This window comes from Petaurus breviceps, unplaced genomic scaffold (genome assembly GCF_028583685.1).
Source record: "Petaurus breviceps papuanus isolate PSGF00001 unplaced genomic scaffold, PetGlider_PUasm1.0 90823, whole genome shotgun sequence".
Lineage (NCBI taxonomy): Eukaryota > Metazoa > Chordata > Mammalia > Diprotodontia > Petauridae > Petaurus > Petaurus breviceps.
The window spans coordinates 8,701,240-8,724,219 of NW_027187352.1; the positions used below are offsets into that span (position 1 = coordinate 8,701,240).

At 39.6% G+C, this 22,980-nt stretch overlaps 2 protein-coding genes across 5 annotated transcripts in view; one reads left to right on the forward strand and one right to left on the reverse strand.

Annotated features, from left to right (window-relative positions):
- Window positions 1-14,357, reverse strand: part of RSF1 (remodeling and spacing factor 1) — a 136,327-nt gene extending 121,970 nt beyond the window's left edge. For 2 of the 3 annotated variants that reach the window (XM_069070926.1, XM_069070925.1), the window contains exon 1: window positions 14,027-14,357. In XM_069070926.1, coding sequence (XP_068927027.1) covers window positions 14,027-14,207 — 181 coding nt within the window. In that variant the 5' untranslated portion in view covers window positions 14,208-14,357. The remainder of the gene's footprint in view (window positions 1-14,026) is intronic. The other variant, XM_069070927.1, reaches the window with a different exon arrangement.
- A 20-nt stretch (window positions 14,358-14,377) lies between these two features.
- The window catches only part of AAMDC (adipogenesis associated Mth938 domain containing), a 41,021-nt gene continuing 32,418 nt past the window's right edge, over window positions 14,378-22,980 (forward strand). Inside the window, exon 1 of one of the 2 annotated variants that reach the window (XM_069070929.1) lies at window positions 14,378-14,516. The gene's annotated coding sequence lies outside the window, so the exon portion shown is untranslated. Of the gene's footprint in view, window positions 14,517-14,657; window positions 14,816-22,980 lie in introns of those variants that run through there. The other variant, XM_069070928.1, reaches the window with a different exon arrangement.

Genomic DNA, 22,980 nt, shown 5'->3' on the forward strand with positions numbered 1-22,980 from the left:
ATAACAATATATTAAAAAGATAATGTACTGTAACTAGGTATGATTTATACCAGGAATGTGAAATCTACTCAATAGCAGAAAAATTAAACAAAATAATGAAAACCTCATTATTATATGCAGAAAAAGTATTTGACAAAACAAAGTATCCAAAATAAAATATTTTAAAACTATAGGAGAATATTAACTTTTCCTTGATATATGTAGTATCTATCCTAAATCAAGAGTTGACATTTGGTATGGAGACCTGAAGGTTTCCAATTAATCAATGGTAAGTAATATTGTCTACTGGTGCCATTATTATTTGATATAGACAGCTCTAGAAATGAGACAAGCATAAGAAAGTGATGCAGTAAACAGGGGCAAAGAAATATTAGCAAATTTTGCAGATGATAACTAAAGAATTAGAAATTTTATTTAAAAAATAACTTTAGAAAAGTGTCAGGAAATAAAATAAACCCACAAAAGTCTTCAGTTTTTCTTTATATTTTTAGCAAAAACCAGCAGGGAGAAATAGAAAAAGAAATTATATTCAAAATATCTATAGATCATATAAAATATCTGGAAGTCCACCAGATACACGTATAGGAATTACAAGAATACAACTGAAAACACTACAAAAATAATGACAGACTTAAGTAACTGGAGTTACTTAATTAGTTACTTAACTTAATTAGCTGCTCATTATTGGGTCATACCAATAAAATATTGTAGTACTTCTTTAATTAATCTACAGACATAGCACCCATATCAAACTACCAAAGGCCTATTACTTTAAAGAAATAAACAAAATTCTAACAATTTATCCATAGAAACAAAACACCAAAAATTAAAAGGGAAATGAAGGAAAATAACTGGGAAGGGCATATAGTAGTACCAGATCTTGAACTATTTCACAAAACAGTAATCATCAAAAACTATTTGGTATTATTAAAAAAAAAATAGAAAAACTTATCAGTGGAAATGATAAGGTACTTAAGACCCAGGAAAATATGAACAAAGTAGAACAACCTTTAATAAATCCAACAACTACTGGACTCCTCTTTGACAAGAAGTATTAGGAAAACAGTTTGGCAAAAAGTAAGGTTAGGCCAACATCCTAAATAACATTCATCAAGCTCAAAATACATGTCCTGAATATTAGAAGTCACACCATTTTTAAAAAATTAGAAGAGAACCAGCTCAAATACCTTTCACAGTTATGGCTGAAGGGGTGAGGGTAAAGGATAATTCTTAACCAAAAAAGAGATAAGAGGTGATCACAAAAGAAAATAATTTTGATTATGTCAAATTGAAAGGCTTTTGCATGAATAAAATCACTCCAACAAGAATAAGTATTTGCATCAATTATCTCTGATTAAGGCCTGATATCTAAAATCTATAGAAAACTAACAAAAAACAAATCAGACCTATAGAAACCTAGGGCAGGTAGGGGGCACAGTGGAGGGAGGGGCTGAGTTTGGCATCAGGAAGACCCATCATGACTGAGTTAAAATCAGGCCTCAGCCATTTACTAAGTCACTTAACCATGTTTGCCTCAGTTCCTCATCTGTAAAATGAGTTGGAGAAGGAAATGGCAAACTACTCTTTGCCAAGAAAACCCCAAAACGGGGTCATGAAGAATTGGACACGATGGAAACAAATGAAGAACAAAGGGCACATATCAAGACATCATTGTTCACTTAGAAACATTTAAGTGTTTTAAGACATATATATGTAAGAATATGTTAAATATGTATGTGTATATATAGATTTATTATACCTTATAAAGTCAAAACCTATAAAATAATAGGAAATGTTCATAAGGCTTTTTATTTTTAATTTATATATTACTGTTTCATCAGGTAACAAATGTAAAAGAAGGGGGGTACTGGGGAACAGAGAAACAAAAGAAAGTGGACAGAATAGTCTTCATGTATGGACTAAATCAGAGAGGCATGGAAGAACAATTTATTTCTGCAAGTGTTCTCAGACTGTGATTTCACTGGTTTGGGAACTGGTTCTCAAAGTGTTACACAGGTATTTCGGAGGCTCCCCAAGATCCTCTCAGACACCTGTCAGAGGTCAAAACTTTCCTTATAATAACTAAAAGAAGTTTGAATTTCTAAAATAATAAATGTGTATATAACCCACATAGACCAAAACTGTTTTGAGGTCCTCAAAATTTCTTAAGAATGTAAAAGGGGCCACCAAAGACCAAGAAGTTTGAAAAGTGCAATTTGAAGGAATTCCAGACTAGGGAATACCTTCTTACCAATGCAAATCAGCAAGTGATTTGCAGTTATTGTCTAACTTAGAACCCTGAAGCAATGGATTATTAGTTTAAATTAACAAAGCCAGAATTTGTCAGAAGTAGGACTTGAACTCTCAATCCACTAAGTCATGCAATAATGAGGTAATAAAAAGAGAAATGAGGAGACAAGAAAAGGTTAAAAAAAAAAAGAACAAACCAAAAGTACCACATACTACAAATGGTTTGGTTCATCTGAGCTGCAAACTGAATGGCTCAGGCTCAGATGCGGCTTCTATTCTTGATTCCTCCTTTCTGTTTCTGGAGAAGTGGGAATTCAGGCAATGTCCTAAAAAGGACAGTAGTGTCCTGTTACTATGAACATAGACTAAATTCCATATTTGTCAATACAGGACTTAGGAGATCAAAGCTAACTCCTTCAATATATTCACCTTTCCTGTGGAAATGTCACCATATCCCAAAATTTCAAACTATGGAAAAGAATTTTTCTAGTAATATCTCATTTTCCTCTCTTCCAAGAGCCTCATGATTTTCACCGTTTTGAATGAAATATGCTGAAAAGTTGCATGTGTAGTTGTCTAGGAAAAAGCAATGATGCTTACTGAGATAGACACATATGCACAAATCCTCTTCATTAGACATATACTAGAAAAAATGAATTTTTTTTTTAGTTATTAAGGCCCATTTATTTGGGCACCATTAGAGAAAATGTATTACAATTTAAGTGTGCTAAGACCTTATCTAATAAGGAGAAATTTTTTATTCTATTCCAAAAGATTTAACTGCCAGAAAGAAAAGCCCAGGAGCAAAAAATATACTATATAGTAGTAAAATCTCACACAGTAGTAAAGTTCCAGTGAACATAATAAATACACATGAATCATGATTCATACAACAGAAATGTCTTAATCTAGCTAGAAGGGATAGCAAAAGGTTAAGAAGGAAAATTTAATAAGAATTTTTTAGGAAGCAAACAAAAAATTAACCCATCGCTCATAGATCTCATTCATAAATGTTGTTCTGCAGTTTTTTTTAAAAGGTTTTTTTAGGAGCGGCTAGGTGGTGCAGTGAATAGAGCACCGGTCCTGGAGTCAGCAGGCCCTGAGTTCAAATCCAACCTCAGATACTTAACACAAAAACTAGCAGTGTGACCTTGAGCAAGTCACCTAACCCCAATTGCCCTCCAAAAAAAGCAAAAACAAAAAAAAGTTCTTTTTAAATTTTTTAATTGTTTGGAGTATTTAAATATTTGGCGTCAGATTGAATGAATAAAAAAGCATTTATGAAACACTTAATTACATGCTGAGTGCATGTGATCATACCTGGAAGGGACCATGGGGGTCTTTGCATATAAAAGCCTATTATATATATGAGGAAAATGAGGCTGAGAAAAGTTGAATGGCTTGCCAGAGTACCATGGTCCAGAATTCTAGCAAAGGGACCTACCTAGAGACCTTGATACAAAAGCATGACAATTCCTACCCTCAGGGAGTTAGTATTTTAATAAGGGGACACTATATGTTTTGGGGAGAGGTGGGTGTTTTGTCTAGAAAGGCTATGCTAGTAGAGTCACAGGAAACTGATTGACAAACCCTTTCCAAAAGCATGGAGAATGGATTCCTTTTACGTTCCTATAGGTCAGATGGAAAGAAGATCACCAGTGAAGAAAGTCAGATGGGAATGTGAAACATGGCTGGTTAGGTAGACAGAGTGGGCCAAGTGAATTTGTATTTACTAACTCATCCATCAGCACAGCTTGGACACAAAGAAGATCTAAACTGCTAAGTGCCCCAGTACATGGTCTCTGGAGGCAAGCGGTCTAGGGCAGAGGGGTCCAACTCACTGAAATCAGATTGAAATATCATTGGGAATTTTTAACAAAATTATTAAAAATATAATATGACATAGATAATGTCAGCATGTGGTTTTCTAAGTCAATATGTAGCCAATAGGGATGTTTTCTATTTGAATTTGACCTCAATGATCTAGAGGTAGCAGCAGAGCAAATGGCAGGAAGACAGGTGGGATGGATGAACAGGACTATTACTTTATCACACAATTCTGACTGAGCCAAGAAATGGACTTCATAATGTATTTCTTTGATACTTACTTATAAACTTCCAAAGCACAACCTCTTCTTTTCCTCTTTTAAAACTTTATTCCTCTCGGGCACTCTCTGAATATGTCATGTCAACATTCTTCTCCAACACATGGCAACCTCTATATCCTCATCTTCCTATTACCTCTGCACCCTTCTTCCCAAGCTCCATATCTTTCTTTTCACCAATTCCACATTCCAGTCAGACACCAACACCTTTCCATTCTGTCCCCTCTCTTTCACTCTCCCACTGCATCTCAATTGTTTTCTCCTCTTGTCACCTTTCATTCCCATTTTTCTGGGCCTACTCTATTCCCTTTCTTGAATCACTGTATATCTCAGGGCTTGTAATGGGAATGTAAATTTATGTTGTTGCCATCTTTCTAAGATTGTATTGTGTAAGATCTTCCCTGTCCCTAGGTCCTTTGATAGGTTTAAGTGCACCTGGAGCCTGTGGTAGAAGGCTTGTTTTTCAGGAGATACTTTGTGATTGGGCAGTGGGTCAAGAGGGTTGTTACATTCTATGACCCTGGAGAAGGCTATATAAATCCTGAGGCTTTGTTTTGGGACTCACTTTGAGAAGTGTTGTATGATTTGACCAGACGAGACTCTGGGCAGCCGTTGAGAGCCCCCTGGCTTTGAAAAACCCAGATGTTGATGCTTCCCTCTCTGGTAATTGATTAGGTATGGATGTAATGGCTAGACAGTTGGAGCCCTATCTGCTTGAAATGTTTCCCTGTCTTGTAACTTTTGCTTGTAACCTGTCTGCATGCTCTGAAGTTCGGGGTGCCGACCTTTTCCTCTGAATTAGGTAAATAATATGTTTGATTAATTAAAGCAAGACTGTTAACCCATTTTGAATTGCTTTCCTTTAGAAAAGCAGATCTAAGAACCTGCATTGGCAGCCACCCTGGGGATGCTAGGGTGCTTGCCACTACAGGGCTTCCAAGGCTTTGTTCTTAAACTCTCATCAAAGTTCAATGATCTTATCTAAGAAGAGACCTCCTACACTTGCAGTATCTAGCCCTAATCCTTCTCCTAAGCTCCAATCCGGGGTCTTGCCAGCTAGGCATCCAGACCAAAGTGCAGTGGAAAGAGTGAAGAATTCGGAGTCAGAGGGCTTGAGTTCAAATCCTAGCTCTGTCACTATCTACAAGGTCGTGGATAATCCACAACCTCTATAGGCCTCAGCTTCCATATCCTTTCTCTAATCTATGATCTTATGGCAGATGTCACCTCAAACTCAACATGTCCACAATAAACTCATTACCTCTACACACACCCCTCCTCCAAACTTGTCTACTTACTATTAAGGTCTTTAGGATATCCTCCACTCAGGATAAAAGGGTTACAACACTGGCATCATCCTTGACTCTTCTCTTTCTCTAATACCCCCTGTATCCAACCATATGCCAAGTCTTGTCAATTATACTTCCAAAATACAGCTCATTCCTTTTCCCTTCTCTCTATTCACATGGACATCAGACATCCTAGTTCAGGAAGTCAATACCTCTCACCTAGATTACTACAACAGTTTCTTAATTCATCTCCCTACTTCCAGTCAATAAAATCAATCAATAAGCACCTACTATGCACCAATAACTGTACTAAGTGCTAGGGACATAGAGAACAAAACAAAATAGCCCCTGACCTCAAGAAGTTTACATTCTTTAGGGGAAGGCAACATGTACACACATAAATACAGACAAAATAAATATCAGATAATTTGGGGAGGGTAGCTCTGGGGGTTATGGAGGAAAGTAAAGACTTTATACATCGCAACTGAGTAGATTCTACAAGGCAGACACAAGAGAGTACGTTCCACAAACTGGAGTGAGTTTGTTCAAAACAAAAGACATAGAATGTTGTGTTAAGAACAGCAAGAAGGCCATTTTGAATATACTAAAGATGGTATATAACAGTATGAGGTCTAACAAGCCCACAAAGGTAGACTGGTAACAGGTTGTAAAAGTCTTTAAATGCCAGATAGGAGTTTATATTTCATTCTAGAGATAAGCTGAAGTCACTGGAGCTGTCAGGTCAGACCCATGCTTCAGAAAGATCATTAAGGTAATTGCATAGAGGATGGAAAGGAAAGAGGCTAGAATACAAGCTAGAACAATTAGGAGCCTATTGCAATTGTTCAAGAGAGAACTGATAGAGACTTAAGAGTACTAGCTATGGGAGTAGAAAGAAGGGGACAGCTGTGAAAAAAGAATTAAGAGACTTTCCCTCTCCCACTGATCCTCCCCACAGCCACCAAAACAATCTTCCTAATTTGGTTCAGGGATCAACTTCATTCCCTGCTAAAAAAAACTCTTCAGTGGCTCCCTATTGCCTTCAAGATCAAATAGCACTTCAGAGCTTAGTACTCAAAGTTCTTCATAATTCAAGACTCCCCCACTTGCCACATTCTATATTCTAATCAAACAAGCTGTGCCCAAAACTCAGTATTTCTTCTCTTAGCTCTGTCTTCCTACAGGCTATCATTCATAGCTGGTAAACACTCCCTCATCTCTCTCTTTAGCCTTGCAAAAGGCTTAATTCAGGTGCCATCTACTCAAAACATTTTCTGATACCTCTAGGCAGTAAATGCTATCTCCCTCCAGAAATTACAATGAGCTTTTTTTTTTACCCTCTTGCATGTTGTCACTCAGTCCTAGATCCCCAGAATCTAAAATGTTATGGGAAGGGACTTCTTTAATCTTTCCATCCCCAGAAGGATCAAATGAGATGAGATAAAATATTTGCAATGCTTAGCATAGTGCCTGGCTCACAGTAGTATTTAACAAATGTTTATGCCCTGTCTCCAAGTACCTTTTTAATTTTTTTTTTTTTTGCTTTTTGGAGGGCTGTTGGGGTTAAGTGACTTGCCCGAAGTCACACAGCTAGTTTTTGTGTTAAGTGTCTGAGGCTGCATTTGAACTCAGTTTCTCCTGACTCCAGGGCCAGTGAATGCCCTATTCACTGTGCCACCTAGCCGCCCCTCCAAGTACCTTTTTACACACACATAAAAACTTGATAAATGTTTGTTGAAATGTACAGCCACAGAAAATAGAATTATGTTCACACAGTGACAAAACCAATTGTTCACAACAAGACAAGAACAATAACAATATGGCAGAAGAATTTCTAACTAAGGTCATCCTTAAAGACTCAGATATCAGTAAAACTTTAGGATTCACTGGTGAAAAGTACCATCAATTGCAGCTGGATACTCAATATAAACAAACGCTGAGCATTCTGAAGGTAAGATTCAATGAACAATAAAATAAAATGAAATCTTAAAAATCACAAAAGCTGGTTATTTGTATGTTTACTTTATTTCAATTATTATAAAACCCTAAACAGAAGTCTAAGACTACCAATTAATACCTAAAACATACTATTAATCGTGTCATCTTCACTAGCAAGACAACATCTCATTCACAGAATGGGGAACCTGGCAAAGTAGCAAATATTTTACATACTCGTGTGTAAAATTAGATCTCTTGTGCAAGCTATTACTCTACTAATATTTTCATTCATAGGGGACTCTAAGTACTTAATTAGCATTCATACTGGTTCTAAATCTATTTGCAAACACAACAGGGATGAACATTTGATATTTAACTTTCTAAATGTTAGACTACTAGATATCTATATCCTAGGTTTTTACTTCTAACCTGAAGCTTAAAACATTTGGTTTAAAAATACAATATTACATTATTTCTCCTTGCTGAAATGGAACAGAAAAAAATCTATTGGAAATATGGAAAAAAAAATATTATCCTCAAAGTTACTCTCAGATGTTAGATGGAAATATGAACTTATTGTTAAAAGCAACTTACTTAAAACTTAATTTAAAACATCAATTTGAAAAGAAAAAAGCAGATGATTTTATAAATAGAAGCTATTACATTAAAATCCCCCCCACCACCTTACAAAATCGTTTTTCTTTATTGACTCAAGTTGGTCAAGATGACATGACTCAAAATTTTTTATTTTGGAACATAATTTTTTTATAACATGCAACTACCCTTAGTTAAATTTGTTTGTATTCTAGGCCCTGACAGCAGTGAAAAATGGTCTAGGTCTGGCAAAGGTAAAAATCCTGCACCAGGATCTTGTCCTGGATAATCCTGAAGTGGATACCACAAATGTTAACATTACAATCTAACTACAGGTAATCATACATTCTAAAATTTAGGATAAAATAAGAAAAAATCTTTTATAAAGGAAGCAATTAGGTAGCTTTTTAAAGTGTTAATTATACATCAAATACTTGGCACATCTAAACCTAATACCATGACTAAAATGTAAGTATGAGTTTTATATTCATATTCAATTAGAGGGGGAAAAAGTTAGTACCCTGGTCAGTATCCAGATGGAGATGATAGGTGTAGTAAACTGATCCCCCACTGAAAAGGGACACCTTGGCATAGTCATCCTACCCTAACCTAATGGGTGGATCAGAACTTGACACTAAAAAATCAGCTCTTTCATATTTCAAAGATGGTGGAAATTGGTCATTTCTAAGGAGAGGAAATCAGCACGTACTAGTCTTTCTGGTACAATACCTGAAGGTGTGTACCACAAATATTGCTTCTCTAGAGCATTCTGAAGGTAAGAGCCAATGAACAACAGTTGGAAAAACTAAGAGACCAGAAGTAAACTGCAAAATAAACTATATTTACAAACATGATAAATAAAAATGCTATAGTGATTGCAGTTCAAACCCTTTTCACCATTTGTACCACTTAAAAATAACAAAATAGAGTGTAACAAAAAGTGCACATTACATCTGTTTATATCTGATAGAAAGACATAAGCAGTATGGCACAGCCCAGCCTCAGGATCCCAAAAAACATTGGTTCAGACTCCCACACCTAAGAAGTACTAACCACACAACCACAGACAGGTCATTCATTCAGCTGCTTTTTAGTGAGTGCCCCTGATAACTAAGACAATAAAATATTGAATTGCCTCATCTATTTCCACACCAGGAATTCCCTGAACAGATGAAATCCCAGTTTAGAACAAAAAAGGGCCATAAATCTATATTATGCTAAATATATGTTATATTGGTTTATAGATGATATTTAAGACTTAGGCTGGTGCACTCATTTGTAGAAATAATCAATATAACAAAATTCTACAAAATAACAAAACACTTGTTTGGAATTCAAGCTACAAATTACATATTTCATGCAATAGTCAACAATACAAAAATTTCAAAAGAAATTGGACAGTCTAATGGAATTCACGGTAAAGGCATCTGAACGACTGTACAAACAGAAAACCAAGAGTGATTTAGTAAAGTACCATGTGCCATTTTAAAAGTTGCATATACTAAGACTTTGTCCACCTCTCTACAGAGAAATGTAGCTGTTTTCTTAATAATTCAAACTGATACTTTGCCTTCAGTATGTAAAACATTAAAAAGTAAAAATATATTTTGTGCCTAAATTATTCAAGACAACTGTCTCAATTTTCTACTTCAAATGTGCAAATACAGTTTACCATAGACCCCTTTAATAAAAACAATACAGTACCTATTAAAACACAGTATTTTCACACACTTTTAATTAATTACATCACTGAGACACTGATCAGCAGCTGTAACTTTGCAAAATTCATTTTCCAACTGCATGGCCTAGTGCTCCATTCAGCAAGATGTTGCCAGTCAGAAAATGAGTTATAGGAAGTACTTATTACAATGATGCAGGGAGCTTTCTCACTAATAGGTCCTGGACAAGTTTTTGAAATATATAATTTAAAATAAGGATGAGGACAATGACTGTTGTATTAATAGAAATATTTTAATAGAGGGTCTTAATTTCCTTCCATTCCACCCTCTGCAATAGAATAATATGCCAGAGACTTCCTATGGTTTTTTTTTTCTCCCTCAAACTTTAAGCCTAGTATGAAGGACCCTTTCTCTTCCCTTTTCCTCTATCCTTAACTTCCAATTTTTTCTTTAAAGGCCAAAGAATATATTCATTTAGCTGTCAACTGAAATATGCTCTCACTTCAGTATACCAAGGGTGGTCTTTCACAATAGAAAACCAGAAGCCAGCATAAGCATCTGAAGGCAAATTTCATTTATGGCAACAAACAGTTCCAAGGATGTTAATAGATACCTTTTCTTTAGGTGCAAAAAAAGCATCTAAAAAGTATCATCACACAATAATCACTAGTAAGAGGTGATCATATTATGTAACAGTCAACACCAATTAAATGCAAAAGGAAATTAACGTATGTACCTCCTGCAATCAAGCCATTAAAGTAAAAAACACTGATGGTCCAATTTCAATGAAGAAATGAGTTCTGAACATGCATTAAAAGTCAACTTTAAAGGTACATTATAAGAACCCTAATATGTTATAGCAGCAGTAGAAAATTTAATAGGTTGAAAAAAAATAGACCAAGTTTAATGTTTTCAAAAGAAGCAACTACACAATTACTAGCTAAGGAGGCACAGTCTAGCGAAAGAGGGCTGAACTTGGGAGTCAGAAAAAACCTGAGTTTTAATGCCACTTCAACCATTTAGTAATTTTGTGACCCTTCACTTCTGAGTAAAGGCTTCTCATTCATAGAATAAGGATAATAACTTTTATTACCCATGTCAGAGGACAGTTGTGGAGAATAAGTGCTTTGCAAACCTGAAAACACTACTTATGTTCAAACTATATACAAACTAACTATATATGAACAAACTAGCTGTTCAAAAGCAGTTTTTAAAAAATATCAAAAGGACAGCTAGGAGGCGCAGCGAATGGAACACTCGCCCTGGAATCAGGAGGACCTGAGTTCAAATCGGACCTCAGACACTTGACACACAATTACTAGCTGTGTGACCTTGGGCAAGTCACTTAACCCCAATGGTTCCCCCCTCAAAAAAGGCAAAAAATAAAAAATATCAAGCACTTTTTGACACTGAATATCTTCAATAGCTTCCACAGATACACATTTATTGTTATAATTATTACATGATTTATCTCCTTTTTGCTCTTTTGAAATAAAGGTGTAACACTATTATAAAAGAAGATGGTACCTAAAGTCCCTTCTAGTTCTATGATCCAAAGAAAAAGATATAATAGGTTTTAGTACAGTTTCTATGAAAACAGAATATCCAAGCTGAGGACATCGTTCCAAAGTCCAACACTGTAAATGGAAGGATTTATGGCAGAACATTTAAACTGTTAATATTCACATAAAACTATGGTCCCATTCAAAGGATGTCACCTCTAATGATGCATTGGTAACTCAAAGAATGTATTAAATGGGCATCAAAAGAAATTTAATCATGACAGAAAGAGTCGAGTTTTTAAATTAGATTAACAAAATTTTCCATAATAACCACTTAAAATACCTGTCATATTGTTTTTGGATCTATTGATCAGTAGGTATTTGAATATTATACCCAAACACAAAGCTTTTATACAAGTTTAAAATAGTCTAACATTGTATCCATGACCAAAACAAGCTATTTTCTCTATAAGTAAAAATATAAGCTACTATAACCATAAGCTCTGTTCATTAGCCAAGTGCCTCATAACATTAACAATAAACTAATTTATAAAATTCTTTAAGATTAGCAGAGATTTCCTCAAACAGTCCAGTGAGATAGCAGCTATTCTAACCAGTCATTCACTTTTGGAAAAAACCACTACCATTATTCGCTGTAACAATAACAAAAATTGTAAAGGCTCCAGATCACCTTAATGGTGTAGAAAAAGCCAAATGGTTCTTAGTCCCTAGATTTCCCATCTTCTACTTAGGAGTTTGCCTAAACACCTCGAGTTAAAATCTTTTGGGGGATGGAAGGGAACACTTGTAGAAACTCTTACACCTATGATGTTAGTTAGAGGCTTAAGAGGACTAACTAGGGCACTAAGAGGTTAAAAGGCTTGCCCAGGTTCACAGAATCATGTGAGGCCTTGAATCTTCTGGACTCTAAAGCTAGTCCTCTATCTATTAGGTCAGGCTGCCTTTAATGCTGTTGGATAACGTTATACATTAAGTTAACCCTCAACATTATTAGCTTTGGTATTAATATAAACTGCTCGCTTGTGAAAAAAAAAAAAAAAGAACAGCTCAGGCTAAACTGGGGGAAGGGGATTGTGGAAGGAAACAAACTTTCATATCCTGCAAACTTCCCTAGAAGCTGTGTTTGCCTTTTAACTTCGGCTAAATTAATTCCAAAAGTAAACTGCACCCCAAATTTCAAATCCAAAGGGGAACACAACCAAGCATTTCCCTATACATCCTAAAAACAACACAGCATATTCACAGTCCTGCAGTCTGAACCAATCGAATTTTTAAATGCAGTTTGTGCTCGCTATTTAAAGGGCTCCTCTAGTGGATACTTGGGCAATATTAGCAATCATTACACTGATTTATTTTTTTAAGTTAGACTTCCATATATCTGGTTTTCTTTAATCCTACAGTTACCTCATTTAAGACAAATCATTCGAAAATCGTGTCCTCTGAAACCCAAGAAAGTTCCTTTAAAAGTGCCAGTTAACAAAAACAATAAGTCAGCTCTGAGAAGAAATATATCATAGAAACGTTAAGTGCAGAATGGCCAGAAGCGCGAGGGTTAGAGCAGCAGGCACACCGGGGGGGATGCTCCAGGAAAGCAGCAGCAGGAAGTTTCAATGGGGCCGGGCCGAGCATGCGCCGTGCACTCGCGCGGTGGCCTTATGTGGAAGGAGCACCACTTGCGAACACCAATAATAGACCAGCAGCCCCAGAGAGAAACATGAGCAACAAGCACCTTCTTCTGCTGTTCCCCCCCACCCCACCTCTTTTCTCCGAGCCCCTCCTCCCACCACCGCTCCCCCTACACACGCACTCACACTCACACCCCGCAAACATGAGGGAAAGAGGACAGCGACTCCTTTCTCTTCCCTCCATCCCTGCAGCCAGAGGTGAAAAAGGAGGGAAGAACTGGGAAAGTGGAGAAATACACCAATGCATCTGGGGGGAGGGGAAGCCACCCTCTCGCCTCCCGGGAGGGGGGTTCTGGGGAGAGCCGGATGGAGCAGGAACCCAGGCTCCATTCTCTCAGGAGATGGGGGAGTCCTGAAGGAAGGGTCTGAAGGGCGTCCCTACTCAGAGCAAAGAGCCTAGGAAGAATAAAGCGGGGGGAGGGGGGAAGCAGGGAATGGAGAAGGGGGAGGGAAATACTTTCCAGGGGGAGTGGGCACTTGGGGAGGAGGACTCCAGGAGCTCCACGTCCCCCGGTTCCTAGACTCCAAAGCGTGCACAGCGGTGGGGGTATGGGCAGGGGGCGTCTGGAAAAGGGGCTGGGCCCGGCCTCCCCCGGGTGCGAGGAGAGGGGGCGGAGAAAGAGCAGGGAGGGCCGGAACCTGCGCTCCCCTCCTCAGCCCGGGAAGGAGCGGGGGTGGAAGGACCGGCCTGGAGAACAGCACACAATACCTGCGCCCCCCCCCCCCAGCCCCAATTACTATCGCTCCCCCGCCCCAATTGCTGCCCGCCCCCACACCCACGCAGGGGGGTACTCGCCCCGCCCCCTCTCCCCTCCTCTCCAGGGGCCCAGAAGCAGAGGGAGAGGCCCGGGCTGGGGCAAGAGCGCATTTGTGTCCCCAAGGCCAGAAATGGAAGAGGGAGCCCAGGCCTGTTCCCACCGCGGGGTCGCTTCGTCCGTCCGCCCGCTCGCCCGCCCCGCTTACCCTCGCTGTCGCCGGCGTCGGGCGTGGGCGCTTGCAGCACACGCTCCAGCTCTGGGAAGGGCAACTCGGGCAGGTCGAGCAGCGGCCCGTAGCGCTCCAGGAAGGAGCAGACCACGGCGAAGTTGGGGCACGAACCGGGGCAGCCCGAAGGAGCCGTCGCCGCCGCCGCCGCCGCCGCCATCTTGGACTGGAGGATGGAGGAGGAGTGGAGGGAGATGGAGGGGGGAGGCCAGCGGCGAGGCGAGGAGGGGTGGACGGCAGGGGGCGCTGGAGAGCTGGGCTCCCTGCCGCGGAGGGGAGGGGGGCGAGGTCGCCGCGATCCCACAATACCACAGCCTCGGGGAGCAGTCGAGAACCGGGCCCTTTGGGGGCAGAGGAGACAGCTCTTCTCTTCGCCCCTCTCCTTCCCCTCTCCCCTTCTATCTACCCCTCCCGCTTGGAGCTCGCGTCGCCAGTCACCGATTCATGTGACAGCGGGAAAGAAAACAAGGTGAGAGCGCGGCGGAGGCGGGGCCGGGAGCCTGGCGGATGGAGGCGGGCTTAGGGGAGGGAGGGGAGTGGAGAAGAGATCTCGAAGCCAATGAGAGCAGCCGTAGGCGGGGCCTCGAGGTCCGGAGGTTAGAGGCCGGCGATGAATGGTAGAGTTCACCGTGCTGGGCGGGAACGAGCGCGAGCGCGAGGGCTGGGCTGAAGTGAGGTTTCCGCGTCCGAGAGCCCTGGAGCGAGGGGGAAAACACGGAGCCGGACTTTGACCTGAGGCTTCGGGCTGAGCTGACGCAGACGCGCGGGGTGAGTCTGGGGGGTCGCCGCAGTCTTCCGTTCCCAGGAGGGCGGGAGGGGAGGAAAGGAAGAGCTGACCCTTGATGGGGACCGAGCGCTCACTGGTTTGCAGGGAGACCTCGGCCCTTATGCCCCCTCCTCAGAAGGGTCCTATGGTTTGTGTATTGGGCTGTCTCCCTTTCCGAAGCAGAACTGCCCCCCCCACGAGGTATCACTACTCCCCCCTCCTCTACACAGGGCTACCCCCCAGGAGGTGTTACCCCACCGTTTGTCACGCAGGGGCTTTCCCCTCTCCCATACGGGGCCGTAACTCCCCCCTTGCTCATGGAGAGCTCTTCACCCACGGGGTATCCCGAACCCCCTTCCCTCCCTGAGCCCTAGAAGTGAGAGTTGTAGTTACAGAGACACCCAACCAACGCCCACCCACCCCCCGGGGCTGAACCAATCCAGAGGGGCGAGGGAGGGGAATTGCCCGACCTGGCCCGCCCCCAGCTCACTTTTCCCACGGAAAATGAAAACTTGTACGACTGTGAAAAGTTACAAAGAGCAGGGAATGGTCAGAAACAGGTTTTATAGAGGAACCACTCTTCTCTGTCAGAGGATGCAGAGCTCAGGCCTCACTCTCTTGACCTTTCGGCCACTTTGGGCACATGCCGTCCTTAGCCTGGCCCCTGGCTCTCCCACGACGAGGACCTTCTTCTCCATCCTCCTCTCCCCTCCTATGTGGAGGTGTCCGAGAAGCCTCTATTCGTTCCTCCGAGAGCTTAGCATAGTGCCCCGAGCTTGGGGGGCGCTCCATCAATGTAGACTGTCCTTGTCTTTCTCTGACTCGCCCTCCCTACTTTGTCTCTCAACTGTCTAGCTTCCCTGAAGGCCCAGGTAAAATCCCCCCTTTCTACAGGAAGCCTTTCCCAATCCCTCTTAATTCTAGTGCCCTCCCTGCCTGGATTACTTAATTTGTTCTGTAGATAACTTGTTCATACATAGTTATTTGCATATTGTGGACAGCCCAGCCATATCATTCTTCTCCAAGACTCTTCGCTGTCTCTGGCCTGGTATGATACACTCCCTCATCCCGGCCCGCCTGTGGATTTCATCGTTGCAATGTCTCTCCAATAGCGTCCTTCTTTCCTCTGATAAGGCCACCCACCACCTCAGTGCAGAACCTCATCTCCTCCAGCCTAGACTGTTGGAATAGCCTCCTGTTGGGTCTGCCTTCCCAAGTCTCTGCTCACTCCAATCCACCCTCTATTCAGCCACCAAAATAAGCCCCCATCAGTAAGCTTCACTGTCTCCTTATTGCCTCTGGGAGCAAATACAGAATCCTGTCAGGCAGAACCCTTCATTACCTAGTTCCCTTCTACTTTAAAAATCATCTTCTTTATGCTTTTTGGAGGGAGGAAGGTAGGGCAATTGGGGTTAAGTGACTTGCCCAAGGTCATAGGGCTAGTAAGTGTTAAGTGTCTGAGGTTGGATTTGAACTCAGGTCTTCCTGACTCCAGGGCTGGTGCTCTATTCACTGTGCTACCTAGCCACCCCAAAAATCTTTCTAACCCTTTGTAATGTAATGCCAAAAGAAGGCAACTTCCCAGGTTCAAAATACCAGCATAGGTGCTCTCTATTTTATTCATTGACAAACCAAGAACAGAGAAGATCAAAACATGACATCATTCAAAATACAGCATTTACTAAGTGTGATTAAATAATCTCCAAGTACTACCCCACCCCAGGACCTTCCAATCATTCAATCAATTACAAAGTCTCTGTTCTAAATACTTCTCCACCCCTAGGCTATACCTTAATTAAGTCCACCACAAAGCCCCTCTTCTCAAATGGAGATTAGTTTCCAAACATAAGGTCAAAAGTTCCCCACCCCTGGATCACAATTGAATCTACCCCAGAGTTACATCAAGTTTAAACACAGCACTTAATACCCAAATGGAGGTCTTTTCTTCATCTTGACCTGAGGCAAGTTCTCAGCAATCTTAGTTCCTGGGGAGACAAGGCTTAGCAAGGCCATAAGATACATTGCCAGTCCCTTCATGAATTCATCCTCTGTCTGTAGAACAGTCCTAGAACCCCTGAACACATTAGCAAAGCCCTCTCCCAGGATTTCTGTAAACATACAACAAGAAAATCCTTCTTCAGGGCTTCTCCACCAACAGAAAGGCTCCCAGACCCCTGCAACAACAGCACTGTCCTTCACCAGTGGACAGTATTCACTCTCTGTCTGCAGGACAGTCTCAGGGCTCCTTAGCGAACAGCCAGGTTCCAGGACTTCTTCAACGAAAGGACTGTCTTTCACCAGTGGACAAATCTGGCAAAACAACATCAAAACAGACAGACAAAGTACCAGCAAAACAGCCATGTCTCCTCAGTCCTTGGCAGCTCAGGGGGCAGGTCTCAAAAGTCCAGGGCAATTCAAAGTGGCCACCAGCAATTCTCTTAGTCTCTCTCTCTCCACGAGGTGCTGCTTCCAAAAAGATCTTCCGCCTCTCTCTTGTCTCTCCAAATCTACCTCACCAGCTCCTCCCAGTTCAGGACTTTCTTTTCACATCAACAAGCCCATCCCACAGGTGGGATTAACAAACTCTGGGTTTTAACACAATCAATTTGAAAACCAAGCCAATACAGGGGAATCTTTAATTGCCATTACTATCACACCCTTACTAGCACCATATACTTTTTGATCCACTGAAGCTCATCCACAAACTGTTCCACTAATAAGACAGTCCCATCTATCAGTTCCAGGCATTTTCTCTGGCTGTCACCTATGCCTGGAATACTCTCCTTCCTCATCTCTACCTCCTGATCTTCCAGGCTCCTTCAGGTACTACCTAAAATCCCATTAACATCTCCCCCTTAGTGCTCAGTCACTAGGGTCCTAATGCCTTCTGTCTGTAAATTATTTCCTATTTATCCTGTATATGGTTTGTACTTATTTCCTTGTCTTTCCCATTAGATTGTGAACTTCTTGAGGGTAGCAATTTTTTTACTTTTCTTTGTATCATGTATTATTAGGGCTTAGCAGAGTGGCTGGTATGTAGTAGGCACCAAATAAATATTTAACTGACTGTCTCTTTACCTCTTATCTCTAGGTAGATGACAATTAAACTATATATTCAGTAATAATAATATCCAGCATTTATGTATTACTTTAAGGTTTGAAAAAGTACTTTACATGTCATCTCATGTGATCAGCAAAAGTACTTTTAGGGCCTACTATGTGTCAGGCACTGAAGATACAAGTACAAAGAATAAAACACTCCTTACTTGCAATGAGCTTGCATTTTAATGGGGGAGATAGATACATATAAAAATGTATAGCATAGGTATAAATGTAGACTTATATGTATACATGTAATTAAATACAAAATACTACGGTAGAGACTGCCAGTTGGTGTATACAGAAGGGTTATATGTAGAAAAGATTGTCTGACCTACATCTTTAAAGGAATAGAAGGAATCAGGGAGGCAGAGGTAAGGGGGAAGTGTGTTCTAGACATAGAGGACTGGACCAGCCAATGCAAAGGCACTAAGAGGAGAGATGGATAACATTTATGTTGTATATTTTACCTGCACTTCATCTGTACATTTTTCTGTCCTAGATTATTACAAAAACTCCTTAATTGATCTCTAGTTCCTAGGCTCTCCCTTTTTGCAACATGGCTACCAAATTGATATTCAAAAAGCATGGCTCCATATCTAAAACCAAGAACTAGTATTGTCTGTAATAGAGATAAACTTGAAGTCTTCCTAATAAGATCGAGGTGAAATAGGGATTCTCATTATCACTATTATTCAGTATTGTACTAGAAATGCTAGGCATAGCAATAAGACAAGAAAAAAATTGAAGGAATAAAAATTGGCAATTTTTAAGCAAAACTATCACTCTTTGCAGATGATATGATGGTATACTTAGAGAATCCTAGAGAAACCAACTAAAAAAATAATTGAAACAATTAACAACTTTAGCTAACTTGCACTATATGAAACAAATCCATATAAATCATCAGCTTTTCCATATTGTAATACCAACAAAACCCAGCAGGGAGAGATAAAAAACAGAAAGCATGGCTCTCACCAAGTTAGCGAGTTACAAATCTCTGGTTTCCCTGTGGCCTCTATGCATACAAACTCCTTCATTTTACTGGGTTTTGTTTTTTTTTTTTTGCTTTTGGGAGGGCAGTTGGGGTTAAGTGACTTGCCCAAGGTCACATGGCTAGTTTTTGTGTTAAGTGTCTGAGGCTGGATTTGAATTCAGGTCCTCCTGACTCCAGGGCCAGTGCTCTATTCACTACACCACATTAGCCTTCTGTTTGTTACTTTTTTTTAAAATCGTGTATAATTCAAGCTTTTTACTAAACAGTATTTCCACCTTCTACCTTCTACCTACTCTAAAAAGTGAGATGGATTACTCCCTCCATATATGTGCAAATAAAAATGTACAATGATGGTGTGTACCAAAAGCTTTCTCCCATTGTTTGCTAAATGCTTGCTTAAACAGGGAAAATGTGATTTGTCAGTTTCCTTCTTTGAGGTTCTTTATTAATTTTTTTACTTATTTATTTGCTTCATTTAAAAAAATTTTTTTTCAGTTCCAATTTTCTCCCTTCCTTCAGCTTGAGAAGACAAACAATATAGTAAGTCATGCAAGACATTTGTTGTTCAGTCATGTCTACTTCTTTGTGACCTCATGGACCATACATAGCATGCTAATACTGTCCATGGGGTTTTCTTGGCAAAGATTCTGGAATAATTTGCAATTTCTCTCTTTAGTGGATTAAAGCAAACAGAGGTTAATTGACTTGTCCAGGTTCACACAGCTAGGAAGTGTCTTAAGACTGAATTTGAACTTAGGTCTTCCTGACTCTAGACCCAGCACTCTATCCAGTAAGCCACAAGCCTGTCCCTGTAAAATATATTTCCATATTAACCATGTTGGGGGAAAAAAGGTAAGAAAAATGAAACAAAAATGTGCTTCAATCTTCGCTTAGAGTTTATTAATTTTTTCGCTAAAGGTGGATAGTACTGTCATTTTGAATCCTTTGGAATTGTCATAGATCATTGTATTGATTAGAGTAACTTTCACAGTTCATTATCATTACAATATTGCTATTGCTGTATACAGTGTTTCCCTGGTTCTGCTCATTTAACTTGGCATTAGTTTATATATGTGTAATAAGAATGTAAACTTAAAGATCTTCCCTGCCCCTAGGCTAAAGTGCACCTGGAGCCTGGGGTGGGAGGCTTGTTTTTCAGTTGATACTTCTTGATTGGCCAGCGAGTCAATAAGGTTGTTACATTCTCTGAGCCAGGAGAAGGCTATATAAGCCCTGATGTGTAGCTTTGTTTTGGGACTCACTTTGAGAAGTGTTCTGTGATTTGATCTGAATTTTGGGAAGCCGTTGTTGAGAGTCCCCTGGCTTTGAAAAACCCAGAATGTGGAAACCCAGATGTTGACTGGGTATGGATGTAATGGTTGGACAGTTTGGAAATCTGTCTACTTGATGTTTCTGTCTTGATAATTATGCCTGTATACTTTGAGGTTCAGGGTGCTGACCTTTTCTCCTGAACAAGGTAAACGATCGATATGTCTGACTGATTAAAGTAAGCTTGTTAACCCATTTTGAATTGCTTTCCTTTAACAAAGCAGATCCAAGAACCTGTATGGGCAGCAAACCCTGAGGACTCGCTTGGGGTGCTTGCTGCTACAATATGTCTTCCCAAGTTTTTCTAAAACCATCCACTTCATTGTTTCTTAAAACACAATAGTATACCATCACAATCATATCCCACAACTGTTTAGCTGTTCCCCAATTGATGAGCATCTCCTAAATTTTCCATTTTTTGTCACCACAAAAGGAGCTACTTTAGATATTTTTGTACAAATGGGTCCTTCTCCTTTTTCTTTGATGTCTTTTGAGATGCAGACCTAGTAGCAGTGTTGCAGAGTCAAAGGGCATACATGATTTTATAGTCCTTTGGGCATAGTGTCAAATTGTTCTCCAAAATGGTTGGACCTATTCATAACTATACCAGCAGTGCATGAGTATACCTATTTTCCCATATCCCCTCCAGAATTTGTCCTTTTCATTTTCATTCATGTTAGCCAATTAGTGATTTAGAGCATTTTTTTCATATGACTATTGATAGCATTAATTTCTTCTAAAAACTGCCTGTTCATGTCCTTTCATCATTTATTAATTGGGGAATAGCTCATATTTTTTGTAAGTTTGGCTCAGTTCCCTATATATTTGAGAAATGAGGCCTTTATCAGAGAAAGTTGTAAAAAACTTTCCCCCCCACAGTTTCCTGCTTTCCTTCTAATTTTGACTGCATTGGTTTTGCTTTTACAAAGTCTTTTTAACTTAATGTAATCATAATTATCCATTTTACTTCTTATCATCCTCTCTGCCCTTATTTGGTCATAAATTCTTCCCTTACCCATAAATCTGATAGGTAAATTTTTCTACACTCCCCTTAATGTACATATTAACCTTTACAGCTAAAGGTTTTGAGCTTATCTTGATATATGGTTTGAGATATGCCTACTTTCTGCCAAACTGCTTTCCAGTTTTCCCAACAGTTCTTGTTGAATAGTGAGTTATTGCCTCAAGGCTTGGATCTCTGGGTTTGTCAACCACTATATTACTGTGGTTATTTGCTTTTATATATTGTATACCTGATCTATTTCACTGATACACCACTCTATTTCTTAACCAATACCAGATTGTTTTAATGATTGCTGCTTTGTAATATAGTTTGAGATCTAGTACTGTTAGGCTGCCTTCCTTCACTTTTTAAAAAAATTGATTCTAAGGGGTGGCTGGGTGGTGTAGTGAATAGAGTACCGGCCCTGTAGTCAGGAGGACCTGAGTTCAAATCTGGCCTGAGACACTTAACACAAAAACTAGCCATGTGATCTTGGGCGAGTCACTTAACCCCATTTGCCCCCCCACCAAAAAAAAGCAAAAAAAATTGATTCTTTTAGTATTCTTGGAATTTCTCTTTCTGTCTCTTCCTCCTGGGTTTTATTGGTAGTATATAGAAATGCTGATAATTTATCTGGGTTTATTTTATATCCTACAACTTTGCTCAATTTGTTCATTGTTTTGAACAGTTTTTTAGTTGATTGTCTAGGGTTTTCTAAATATACAATCATATTATTTTCAAAGTGATTTTTTTTGTTTTCTCATTGCCTATTCTTTTCCTTCAAATTCTTTTTCTTATTTTATTGCTATAGCTAGCATTTCTAGCACAATATTGAATAATAGTGGTGGTAATAAGCATCTTTGTTCATCCCTGATCTTATTGAGAAGGCTTCAAGTTTGTCTGTTACAGATAATGCTTGCTCTTGGTTTTAGATAAATACTATTTATCATTGTAAGAAAAGCTCTACTTAGTCCTATTCTTTCTAGTGGTTTCTTGTTTGTTTTTGCTTTTTGGAGGGGGTAAGCTAGGGCTATTGGGGTTAAGTGTCTTGCCCAAGGTCACACTGCTAGTTTTGTGTTAAGTGTCTGAGGTCACATTTGAACTGACTCCAGGGCCGGTGCTCTATTCACTGTGCCACCTAGCCACCGCCTTTTTAGTGTTTTTAATAGAAATAGTTATATTTTTCCCAAAAGCTTTTTGTGCATCTGTTGACAAAAATATAACGATTTTTGTAGTTACTGATTGATATGGTCAGCTATGTTGATAGTCTTACTAATACAATAACCAGGACTGCATTTTTGGTATAATTCCCACTTGGTCATAGTGTATATTGCTGTAATCTCCTCGTTAGTGTTTTATTTAAAAATTTTGTATCAGTATTTTCAGAGAAATTGATCTGTAGTTTTCTTTCTCTGTTTTTGCTATCAAAATGAAATTTTTGTTATAGATGAAATTTTAAAAGATGTCTTCATATTTTTTCCCAACTGGTTTATATAGTATTGGAATTAGTTGTTACTTAAATGTTCAGTAGAATTCTTTTTTAAATCCATCTGATCCTAGGATTTTTTAAGTATTCTATTTTCACTTCTGTTAATTCTGAGCAATTTTTTTTGGTAAGTATTCATCCATTTCACTTAGATTGTTGGTTTTATTGGTATATAATTGGGCAAAGTAGTTCCTAATAATTGCTTTAATTTTATCTTCACAAATGGTACATTTATCCTTTTCATTTTTGATGT